The 12,368-nt window shown below is 42.8% G+C and overlaps 1 protein-coding gene across 1 annotated transcript in view; it reads left to right on the forward strand.

Moving 5' to 3' along the window:
- EXOC4 (exocyst complex component 4) overlaps window positions 1–8,998 on the forward strand; it is a 755,174-nt gene extending 746,176 nt beyond the window's left edge. Inside the window, exon 18 of the mRNA XM_041727473.1 lies at window positions 7,450–8,998. Within this exon, the coding sequence (XP_041583407.1) occupies window positions 7,450–7,687 (238 nt within the window). The 3' untranslated portion in view covers window positions 7,688–8,998. The remainder of the gene's footprint in view (window positions 1–7,449) is intronic.
- The last annotated feature ends 3,370 nt before the right edge of the window (window positions 8,999–12,368 follow it).

Raw genomic sequence — 12,368 nt, forward strand, 5'->3', positions numbered from 1 at the left:
TTAGCTTTTAATATCTCCTTGGGAGAGACACCCCCCTGTACTACTGTAGTGTGCCGATTATCAGAACGAGGCCAACGGGTACCTGGGGTTTAAGCACAGTGCTGTTGAGAAGGCAGTGGTGTGTGTGCCACTCTCTATGGAGAAAATGTAGGGAGACGACCCATCAGGCCTGCGCAGCAGATCTCAGGCTCTCACTACCTCTTGAATGATTTCCTACTGCCACCAATTGAGGGAATTTCTACACTGTCTTTTCTAAAGACCATACTTTCTCTTCTGGAATGCCCTGCTCAGAATAAAAACCTGCACACAATCTGTTGCAAGGAATGTTAAAAACTATCCCTGTGGAACATAAATCTGATTATGCCACTAACTCCCCGAAAAGTATTTAGCTCTTCTCTCCCTGAGTTTCCTTATTCCTGAAATGGAAATAACTTTCACTATTTCCAATTAGAATTTTCAATCATGTCTATAATGAACTCTAAGCTCTTTGAAGGGGAAGATAAATGGGAGCGATTATGTTATATTTTTTAATAAACTAATTTATTCTTCTGACACACAGGATTGCCATCCATTTTATTATTGGTCTGGAAAGTACACATCTGAGCTAAGTTTACACTTGTTCAGAACATTTCCAAATCAATCACAGCTGCATCTCACCTACCAGGGTTCGGGAGAAACCAGCAGCTAATTCTGATGGAAACCCATAGTTTTAAAGGAGCAAGCAGAGGATGCTCTAAAGGTTTTAAAATTCAGAAATGCTTAAATTGCATCTGCTCTAACCTCTTTGTTTTCTGTATGGGGAGCAGAAGTCCAAAGAACCAACAGCCTTTGCCCAAGGTCACACAACTGGTTAGCGGAGAGTGAAAGACTTAACCAGAATCTGAGCTTACTTGATCTCTTGAATATTTACTTCTCTAAGTCTTTCTCCTGTAACTACCTCTTAATTATTTATGGGATGATTATCTAGTTTATAGATTATTCAGTTCCTTTCTTTTCTCTTTTTCCATTTCCCTTTTTATTACCATGTATGCTATTGAGTGAAAAGAGAAAACCGGAATTGAATGTTTTACCCAGCAGTTTAGTGACCCATCTACTACTGGGTTTTTTTTTTTTTTAAGTTCTCAAAATGCTGCAACTGTTGGCTAAAAAGAATGTGGGGGGCTACTGTCAATACTAAGTTATATTCAGGTAAAATTTTCGTCCTTCAAAACTTAAATTTAAGAAGTCCACTTCAGAGCCTAATTCTCTTGTTGACGTTATTACTGTCATTATCTCAGGAAGGACTAGATGAGAAAGGCTTCACAATGACATTACTTAATTATCCCTCTTCCTCAAGGAATAATCCATCAGAAGGGCAGCCAACTTTTGGGAAAAAAAAGTGAGAAATAGGTGACAAAGCCAAAACTCACTTCTGTAACTTTTGAATGCTGACTTGACAACATGACTTCATTATTTGTTTTAGAGTGCTGAATTCCCAGATTAAATCCAGTGTTGTTCAAATATAACTACAAAGTGTGTAAATGAATTTTGAGTTGCCGAAATACTGGCTTGTGCCGTTACAATGGAAGGCAGAGAGTTGAATTAGTGAATTTTATTTTGTCCATATTACCTGAGTCATGACTAAAATTTGCTACACAATTTTTCTTTGCAATTAGTACTTTGGCTTTTTACAGCCTCCATTCTGTTTGTATTATGTGGCTTTGGAGTGAGTACAGGGTTCAAAGTCCTTGATTTTGAGGCCTTAGCCAGATAGTTCAGCTTGCTCATCTGTGCAGTGTGGATGATTACAGTAACTACTTCAAAGGGGTGAATTGCCAGGGTACCTAAAATTTAGACATTATTATTAATAGCATCTCAATCAGGACAGATTCTAACACCCAGCATGAGATATAGCTATGTAGCCATGGAAAATACAGTTTTTGTTCAAGGATTTAGGACTCTGGACCCCACTCTGTAAAGGGAGGCAGATGGCAAAACCTTCCCCAGGGACTGTGGACAGCCCCCAGTTAGCACCTTCTTTCTACCCCCACCCCCAGACTTTCTGGACTGCCTGCGGGTCCAAGAATGACAGTTGCTGTGTGGGAATAGCTGGTTTTATTGGGGCTTTCTTTCCTCAATTTACAGAGGAGAGAGCTGAAACTATTTGCAATAGCTTTCAGAGACGCAGTGATAACGTTTACGATGAGTATGGCAGAGTGGGAGGTAGAACCAGGGATGAGAGACTAGGATGGTCCTGGTTTGTTGCTTATGGAAATTTCTGAAGAGCTCTTAAATAAGAAAAGCACTCATACTCAAAATATACAAAAGTATCAACAACTTACTTATATGTATGTATAGACCTATGTACATTAAAAACCAATAAGTGGGATCCCTGGGTGGCGCAGCGGTTTAGCGCCTGCCTTTGGCCCGGGGCGCGATCCTGGAGACCCGGGATCGAATCCCACATCAGGTTCCCGGTGCATGGAGCCTGCTTCTCCCTCTGTCTATGTCTCTGCCTCTCTCTCTCTCTCTCTCTCACTGTGTGCCTATCATAAATAAATAAAATTTAAAAAAAAATAAAAAATAAAAAAATAAAAAAAATAAAAATAAAAACCAATAAGTAGGTAAAAAAATGTTTAAGCTTCATGTGTGTTAAAAAAAAAAAAAAACATGAGGAGGTAGGTGCTGTCATATGTTGTTGGTAGGAAGATAAATTGATGCAGCTTTTTTAGATAGCAGCATTGCCAAAGTCCTAAACACTATACTTTGACTAAATCTGCTTTAGAAATCTATCCTCAGGAAAAAAAAAATGTTTAAAATTGAAAACAAATGTTCAATAGTCTGTCAACTTAAATATTTCAACTGTAATAGAGAAATTGGTAGAACATTACATATGCAAAACAAAAACTAGAAGGAAATGTGAAAATGCAGTTTGTCTTTATCATGGAATTATTGGAGTAATCTTTCTTTTCTGCTTAATCTTTGTGTTTAGTCCATATAGTCTATATGACATGTATATTAATTTCCCAATCAGAGAAAGATAAAACAAACTTCGTTTTAAAATTTTTAAATGAAAAAAAAAAAAAACCTTTAAAAGATCTGCCCAATTAAGCAACATGCCCTACATGACCTCACTTGGGTAAATATTTGCCAACACAATCAATGGGGACCAAGAGTTGTGGTTTGGTACCATTAAAATAAAGCTAAGAAGGAAAAAAGCAAGGGAAGAACAGCCCATTGAAAAGGGAAGCATGAAGAAGGTATGAGAAAATAATCCATCTCACACCAGAACAGAGTATGGATGCTGTCATATTCTGGACTGGGTGCAGGAGACCAATCTGTGTGACATCACCCCACCGTTCTCCTGTCCCCACCTGCCTCCCTCTCCACGCAGGCCACTTTGGGAACTGCTGCCCAAAGGTACACAGCAAAGAGAGAAACCACGGGAGGAAACCACCTCCTTGTGGAATGCTCCACCCATCAGGACGACCTTCTGGAACTCTGGGTTCCAGAATAGGTATTTGGTCCACGTCTGGCAGTTGGTCCCCGCACGTTAGGGGCTTGCTGTACAAGTCATGAGCCACAAAAGGCCTAAATCAAATGTGTGTTCACTGATCCCATCCCAGCAGCTAAATGCTGTCTAATACAAAACGTGATGCCTGGAAGCCATGGCTGCTATTGTAATGCTTGATGATAAAGATCAAGCTTTCATTTTCCTGGAGCCTCAATAAGTGCTGGTAAATTATTTATTCCAATTGGGTTACATGATTTCATTTCAGCGTGTCTGTGTTTATCATAGAAGCCCATTCTAATTGTAGTTTGGGGTATTTTTGTATTTTCTCCTTGGGGCACCTTGTAGCACCCTTTCTCTACCTCCAGTTACAACTGTTGCTAGGCTGATTTAGTGTAGTCTTTGCTGCTGGGTACTATTCTGCAAGATGAATGAATTTCATTCCATCTTTAAATATTTATGTTTCCTTATGACCTAATATATCATTGTGGTTATGGGTAATTTTTTCCCCTAACTACAGAAAATACACCATCAGTTACCTGTCGATTTTGTTTAATAACTCAGCTTTGCAATTCTGGGACACTGTTCATCCGAGGCTCTTTGAGGACTCTTTCTGTCTCTGAGTCCACTTCAGAGTGTCATTCTGGGATTTATAAGGGTCTTCATTGCACAGAGGATATTGAAACGTTAAGGACTTAAGAGGTGCGCCCTTTATCACTTATCACACCGGAGGATCTAGGACTAGAAATCCAGGCATCTTTGTTTTCTTGTTTGCTCCCAGCATGGAACAGTGGTCCCTGTTGAAAACCAGCCAGTATCCCTGGAAACAATTCATCAGATTTTTCAAAAGAAATCCAATTTCATGTGGCTAAATGGGCTCAATGTTACTTCTTAAGATAAATGATGAAAATATCAACAGCATAATACAAAGAAACCCAATTCTTTTGGTTTAATCTCAGTGAAAAGCATCACCACCCGCTTACTGCTTCTGTCTCCCTCCCTAATGTGTTTAGGTCCTTGGCTCAAGGAGATGGGAATGGTTCTGTAACTCTTCCCACACCAGAGAGACTCTGGGTCAGAGTCCCAGCTGGTTCTGGACCTTTGGGAATCACAATAGCTGAGGTGAATCCTGAGGAATCTGCATGAGCCCTCCAAGCACTTTCTAGTTGGAGAACCACCAGTCAAGAACCACAGCCGTCATGTACCTTCTAGGTTTGAAAGAATCATAAGCCCCAACCTCTCTATCATTCCACTTGAGAAGTCTAGATCCAAACATGTGTTCTTCTTGACCAAGTTTTAAAATGTGTTCTTAGGTCATTTCCTAAATGGGCAGCCCTCTCCCTCCCCTGTGCATCAGAGGGAACGCAAATTAGATGATGCAGGGACTCATTTCTCAAAACAGGGGCTGTTCTCAGGAAGCCACAGTATGTCAAGAGACATGCGAAGCCATAGGATAAATATGATGCATCTTCCTACAGCATCAAGTTTTTCTTGCAAATTGTATTTTTAAGTTACAACAGATTTATCGTGTAGTATAGGTAGTTCTCATGGGTTTTAAGCTGAATGTGAAGCTTCAGCAAGGTTCCTGACCATATCTGATACTGGCCTCCCAAAAGTCTGCAAGTTGGAGTTGATTTGCCTCTTCTATTAGAAGTACCTCTGTCTACATTCAAGGTTACCTTTGACCAGTGATTTCTAAATATGTGGTTCCAGGTTAAAGTGAACACTCATTTACAGAAAAGTAACCCCACGAGGACCCTCTGCACAAGAATATTGAACCATTTGCTGCCTGCAGTCACTCATAAACTTTTGCCCACAGAAGATGAGCACTTATTATTCCTGCCTCTATTTAGGAAATATTTGTGAAAGTGTATTTTTTTTAAAGGGTATGTTAATTAGAAAAGGAGGTTTAGCAGAGCAGGAAAAGGAGCTAGCCATGTGAAAAGACACCAACACCCTCCCTGAGCATATTCCCATTGTAGCAACAATTGATATAAAATATCCTTGAAATTATGAGCTCCCAGAATATATTCCTCAGTATAAGGATAGCTTACTTCTCCCAGAGGGTATTCTTTTCTTCAAGATATTCCTGATGAACAAGAAACAAATTCAAGACTCAAGTCCAATGATCCTGATAGATCTGCAAGATCCCTTCATTTCTGGAGTTGCTTTGGGCCTTTTGCCTTGGTCTGCCTCCCTTCACTGAGGCAAAGCTGCCTTTCCTGCCCAGAAGAGGGAAGGAAGTAAACTGTGTCTGGAAAGGCTTCTCTGTTCTTTGTCTAACCAACTGTGATGGCATCGTGGGGCCCAGAGCCTGCCCTGAACTTTACCTCTTGGGTAATTTGTAGTAAATGTGCAAGTCTGAGCCTCAGTGTAGACTCAGTGAAGGGATAGTGGTAGCATAATGTTGGTTTCAAGAAGGGCAGGTGGCTGTATTCTCCTTTCTTGACTCCTGCCTTCCCCATCTTCTGTCTGCACTGAAGACTCAGTGTAATGCATGTTTCTTTTACTGGTACTACTCTTCTCTCCACCTAGGCCAATGGCCTTGCAGCCGAATGGATCTCAAGTCCACAACTTTTTGCTAGCATTATAGCTAATCCCCTCCCAAACCATTCTATGTACCTGTCACCTTAATCTTCCAGAAGCACAACTTGCATGGTGTTTGTGCTCTCGATAGAACCTTGGGAGGTGAAGGAGAGAGGTCCTCTACTGACTTGATGAAGTCAAAGTTCTTTATTAATTTAACTAGCCTGATGTCAAACAGTCCACCTTCTAGCTTCAGCTACCTTTTCCCACAACTCTGCTGTTCAGCCACACTGCCCAGGCTAACCAGATTCCTCTTCCCAGAAGGAGTCTCACTTCTGCTCCTCTCTTTTCCCTTAATCTAGAATTCCCTGCCTGGAAGCCCTGCCTGACAATATCATACCCCATACGAAGTCTTCCTTGATTCTACACCCTTCCCTCAGAATGGTGGGATTTCTCCTTCCTCTGCTATAAATCTATATTTATCCTTCCTCATGTCACTTGGAGCGTGTTTTTGTCTGTTTCCATGAAGAAGGAGCATTGGACCAAGAGTCAGAAACTTGGGTGCATATCCTGCCACAGCCCCTCATTTCTTTGGGACACTGGACAAATCCTGTAACTTGGCTATGCTTCAGTTTCCTTATCTGAAAAAAGTGAATAATAGCTCCCTAGGTATAGTGAGGGTTACATGATACAATACATGGAAATGAACTTTGTCAATAAAAATGCAACCATTATTTCTCTACTTTTCATTATCTTTCCAACTTGTCTTGGAGCTATTTGAGGAGAGCTATTTGATGTCTTGCTCATCATTGTATACTTCCATTACTATCATTACATTACTTACTATTAATACATTATTATTATTATTTCTGATAATAACAGCTAGTATTTATGGAGCATGTGTGTTTGTCAGGCCCTATTCCAAGTGCTTATGTGGATGAATTAATTCTTCCCATAACCCTAGGAGATAGGTACTATTATTATCCCACCTTTGGAGGAGAAAACCAGACATTTCAAAGAGCCTCCAATGAATAAGTGAACCAATGAGGGACTGAATAAGACAAAAACAGCTTTCACGGTGCCTGCCAGATGATTATTTCCCTCCCTCTTGGCTCTGTTCCTACTTCTTTTTCTTTGGATCTTCCTAGGTAAATGTAACCTTAGGGCAAATCTCAAACTGAGATCCTAAAAGATTTGAGGTCTCCTGAGTCTCCATTTAGACCTATTCTCATGAAGCAAGCTCCAGTGAGCTCCAAGAAAATAGAGATGGTTCTTGTCTTGCTCCCCATTATATTTGTAGGGCCCAGAACAAGTCTGGCGATCAATAGATGCTTACTGAATAAGGATTTATCACCAGGTTATTCATTCTACCTAAAACCATCTAAACGGCTGACAGTGGAGATGGTGAACAGTGTCCCCTCTTGCTTCCTCAGGCAGTATTATGAGATGCTGTACAACACAGCCGACGAGCTCCTGAACCTGGTGGTGGACCAGGGCGTGAAGTACACGGAGCTAGAATACATCCACGCCCTGACCTTGCTGCACCGCAGTCAGACTGGGGTGGGAGACCAGACCACCCAGAACATGAGGCTGCAGCGGCTCAAGGAGATCATCTGCGAGCAGGCTGCCATCAAGCAAGCCACCAAGGATAAGAAAATAACCACGGTTTAATCGAGCGCACTGCTGAGGATGGGGGTGGGAGGTGGGGGGGAAGCCACCAAGTTTGGTTACTTAGTCATACCTCCTGCTTTCTCTGCCATGTTATTTGGTATATTTGGAGCAGACTTGCTTTTCTCTACCCTGATGCTTTAGTGGAAAGAAAGCATGAGGATTTTCTCTTTTTTTTCTTTTCTTTCTTTTTTTTTTTGGGGGGGGGTCTCTTTCATTTGGGCTTTTCATATAATCTCTAAAGGGAGTCCGCAGTACAGAATGTTTTGATTTAACGTCTGCTCGAGCGCAGTTGGCTCCAAAGGGTTGAGTTCCCTGGGTGGGATGGGAGGAAGGTTGTATCAGATTGGACTCTGAAAAAAATGAATGCACAAATTACTACTGCCCAGCAATCGTTGGAAAGCAGACCATTCCCTAAATTGTAGTCCCCTCCTAGAACACTTCGTAGGGTCCTCTTATGCAAACAGGAGATTTTTACTCTCTTGACCCTGTCAGTTTACAATTCGGTGAGATGAGCGGATGTGCATTGCTTTCTATGTCTCTTGCCAAGGTCAAATCAGTGGCTTCTCAGCTGGCTGTAGGTTGCAACAGGTTTCCCTAACCAAAACAGGATGTCTTCTGAGCTTGGGGGAAAAGTGCTTTTATCTCAGTCCCTGGGAGAGTTTTGTATGCAGTAGCTTATACACAGGTTATAGTCGATGTATTGCCTTTTCGTCTTTACTTCGCTGCATCAAAACAAAGAGCCTTTGAATCACAGAAGTGGAAGAATGAAAGGCAATCCACCCTCTTTGTGATTTTTTTTTTTTTTTTTAGCCTCTACTTTCCAAGAGAAAATAATAGGTGGAGAGCTTTCATTCTCAGTTAAACATTGTTTGGGTGTGAGTGATTCTTAGATGCTTACTTGCTCTGGGTGTCAGCCCCTAGGTCTTTCTCACCATAGAAAGTAGCCCCGGTCCACTCAGCTGAGTGCATGGAAGGTGGGACAGCGTGACATTCAACCTCAACCCACCAGCTGAGTCTGTTTCTAAAGTATTCCTGGGTAGTTTGGGTGCTCACCTCTCCTGGCACGCTGGACCCTGCCACTGCCCCCAAGTCTCCAAGCACTCCTGCTACCCATGGTTGATAATGTCACAGGAGAAAGCAATGCACTGACCGGGACACACCTTGGAAACACATGGAGAGGACAGTAGGAAGGACTTTGACCATACACGGCCATGCCTCACATCGTGATGGTCCAAAATTGTGCACCTGTTGGTATAGCTCTTGTCTTGGTGGCAAAAGCAGAAAATTAAAGAATGTTTTGAGAAGCTGAAATGTTGTGTGTTGTTTTTCTTGTATGCTTTATTCAATAAACATTCCCTGAGGGCCTAATGTGGGCCAAATACTGCTAAGCCTAGGGGCAGAGACTAGACAGTGAGAGAGGGCACCACTTTATCTACCTTGAAGACACTATGGCCACTGGCCTCTAACCACAACCCTAACGGATGTACAGTCATGGCTGAGTTAGAAATCAGGACCGACAGTGGGAGTTCAGCAGTCAGCCGGAAGATGGTTTTCCAGACAGTTCTGGAAGGAATACCGTAAATCTGTGTGCTTCAGAGGCCCGGTCAGAAAGAAGTTGAATCCATGTAGGAGAGAACCATGGAACTAACAACATTATGGGAAAGTTGTCTACCCAAGAAGTGGGAGAAGAGGGATGAGGGAACTTAGAGCCGACCCCTTTGGTTTGGAGGCCTCCTCTTAGTGGCCATGGCTTCTCAACATAGCTCCTGTACCTTTCCTCCTCCTTCCTTCCACGCCAGGTAAAGAACCCTGGGGTGGTCACATGGATGCCAGAAGAACCAGGGGTGGAATTGGTGAGTGCTTAAGACAGGTTTTATTGGATGTGGAAAGGGACATGGGTTTGGAGTGAGGAGAATGCCAAAACACTGAGAACCAGCAGAAGTGGCAGATGGGCTGCTGCGGGGGAGCATTTAGAAAAGTAGCATCCCAGCTTTGGCTACAATAATGAGAGGATTGAAAAATGTGAGTTTTGTACAGACAAAAAGTGATCTGTGCCTCTTTTTCCAAGACATTCAAGGCGTAGATTTCTCTGTAGGATGGCACATCACTCACTTTTTAACAGGTCGGGGACAGCCAGTCTCCTGTTCAGTAATGGATGGTCGAATGGATGCAGATGGAGGAACTTCCTTCACAGAAACCCCAGCCCCTGACCAGAACCTCATTCTTGCCTGAATATTTCCTCAGCCTGACCATCATTAATTTATGTTTCCAATAGCTTGGGGTGAAACTCTCAAATATATCCAAGTGGAATTGGCCACCAAACCCAATGATCTTCCAGTCAAGTCCTATCCATGAAGATCTTAGCGTCCCTGCATTCATTCAGTCAAGAGATGTAATGGCCTGTTACAGAGCTCAGGTGACACAACTTCTACTCTGATCTTGCCCTCCCCAGAGTTTATATTTGCCACTCAATCCACCAAGACCACCCTTTCATTTAGCAAGACATCTCCTAGGATTGAAGACTGACATCTTTAGTCTGACCCTCTGCTGTTTTCTTCTGAGCCTTGCCCTCTGGAAGCTCGGGACTGTGTGCCCCTCTTGGCTAGCCAGAGCCTGGAAGTTCATTGACCCTTTACTATTTGTTGATGGAACACATGGATGCCAGCCTCACAGGTTCCATGAATGTCCTGAGGTCATCGTGTTCTGGATTCTTACCCCAGAGCATAGCTGTTGGCTGCCTCCCAGCACCGGGGTACAGAAATGCCACAGTTTAAAAAAAAAAAAAAAAAAAAAAAGGATAGTAGAGGCCTGGACAAAGCTGTAGCTGGGCTCGACTCCACTGGAGGCAAACATAGTGAGAAGCCCGGCAAAGTAGCTGTCCCCTGAGCAGGATACCATGTGAAAACAAGGAGTGTCCCAATCAGCAAGATTGTGCCTGAAAAAGCAGAGGTTTGTGCCGAAATACACACACCTGAGAGCAATTGTCTTAATGGGGCAGGGATGGAAAACAAATTGGGCGTAATTTGGAAGGAGGGTAATGAGGTATCAAGAAGAAAACAAAGAGAGACTTGGCTCAGCAAAGGTCTCGGCTCTGTCCTAATTAGGCATAGTTGTTATAAGAAGTACATCATTAATAAGCATGTGGCCAGATGTGAAATGCAGCGGAGTCTTTTTCTGAAATGGACGCTGTAATGAAGTGTATGCAGCTGGAAGGGCTTGTCCTAATTTGACGGAGGCAGAGCGGGCCTGGAATTTTGAAGAGGTGCCCCACCACCGGTTTCCACCTGAAAACAACTGATCCTTCTCCAATGGGGGCTGGGCTGTAATGAGATACAGCTAATTATCAGGAGCGTAATGAGATGCACAAGCCACTGCCACCAAGCTGGAGATTGCTTTAAAAGTGAACGCAGAGGTGAACACTTGAGAAGACTCTGCTAATGGGGCTAGGTGTGAGGTTGAGGAAATGTGCCCAGTGTGAGGGGTTGCTCCAAGATCCCCGCCAAAGGCTTGTGTGTGTAATTTAAAATATTGCCGGGACATTGGCACACCTGGAGCAGGAACCCCTGGGAGCCTGGGGATGCGGTGACCTGTTAAAGTTGCATATGTTTTTTTAAAATGTATATACAGCTTCTGTATATATTTTCATGCAATATATATATATATTTTTTCTTGCAAATGAAAAAAAATGAGGTTAGGAGCTGTCAGGTGAGCGCAGCTCCTATTATATTCAATCCCTTTTAGAAATGTGGCCTCAGATGCCTGATGACTTTGCAATACATAGTGTCAGTGGAGAAAAACTGGCAATCTGTCCATCCTAAACTTACTTACCTACCAGGCCAAGCTTTCTTTCACAAGGTTATTTACTGTTGAGCGATCGGGAAAACAGCACCTGTTTTTTTGTTTGTTTGTTTTTGTTTTTTGCAATTATTTTTATGATTGCTATTATGTTATTTTAGATATCACTTACTGAACCCCTCATATGTGTCAGATGCTATGCTAAATGCTTTACCACATCATTCCATTTAACCCTCAAAAAAAATCCAATGAGACTGTTACTCTTATCATCCCTACTTTGCAGAGGGAACCAAGGCTCACAGTGAGATGCAGCACGGACAGTGCCCATGCCAGAGTGCGTGCTTGGCACTCCTCTTCTCATTCCTTGGGGCAAAGGGGAGACCCTCACATATTTCATTAGAGCTCCAAGTGACATTCCACATCCTCTCCTACAGCCCCCAGAGGGAACCATTCCCAGACTGAATTTAAGACTGTCCTTCCCACTGTCCACTGCTGCTCCTCAGGTCCCTGTGACCAATATACCAATATACCTGCAAGATTCTTGGACACAAGAACCCTCGGCCCAGGGGCTGGGCCCAGCCAGCTGGAGGCTGAAGATGACCCATACATACCTGGACCAAAGGCTGGAGCCCTGAGGTGGGGGACTAAATGCTCAGGTTTTTAAATCCTCTGTGCCTTGAGTGGGGGGATGGAGTAACTGGGTGCTGGGCATTAAGGAGGGCACTTGGTGTGAGGAGCACTGGGTATATATGCAACTGATGAATCACTAAATTCTACCCCTAGAACCAATAATACACCATCTGTTAACTAACTTGAATTTAAATAAAATCTTAAAAAAATAAAAAGAATCCTCTATGTACCTTGGCTCAGAACGTCATCCCAGCCT

Source organism: Vulpes lagopus, chromosome 13 (assembly GCF_018345385.1).
Source record: "Vulpes lagopus strain Blue_001 chromosome 13, ASM1834538v1, whole genome shotgun sequence".
NCBI lineage: Eukaryota > Metazoa > Chordata > Mammalia > Carnivora > Canidae > Vulpes > Vulpes lagopus.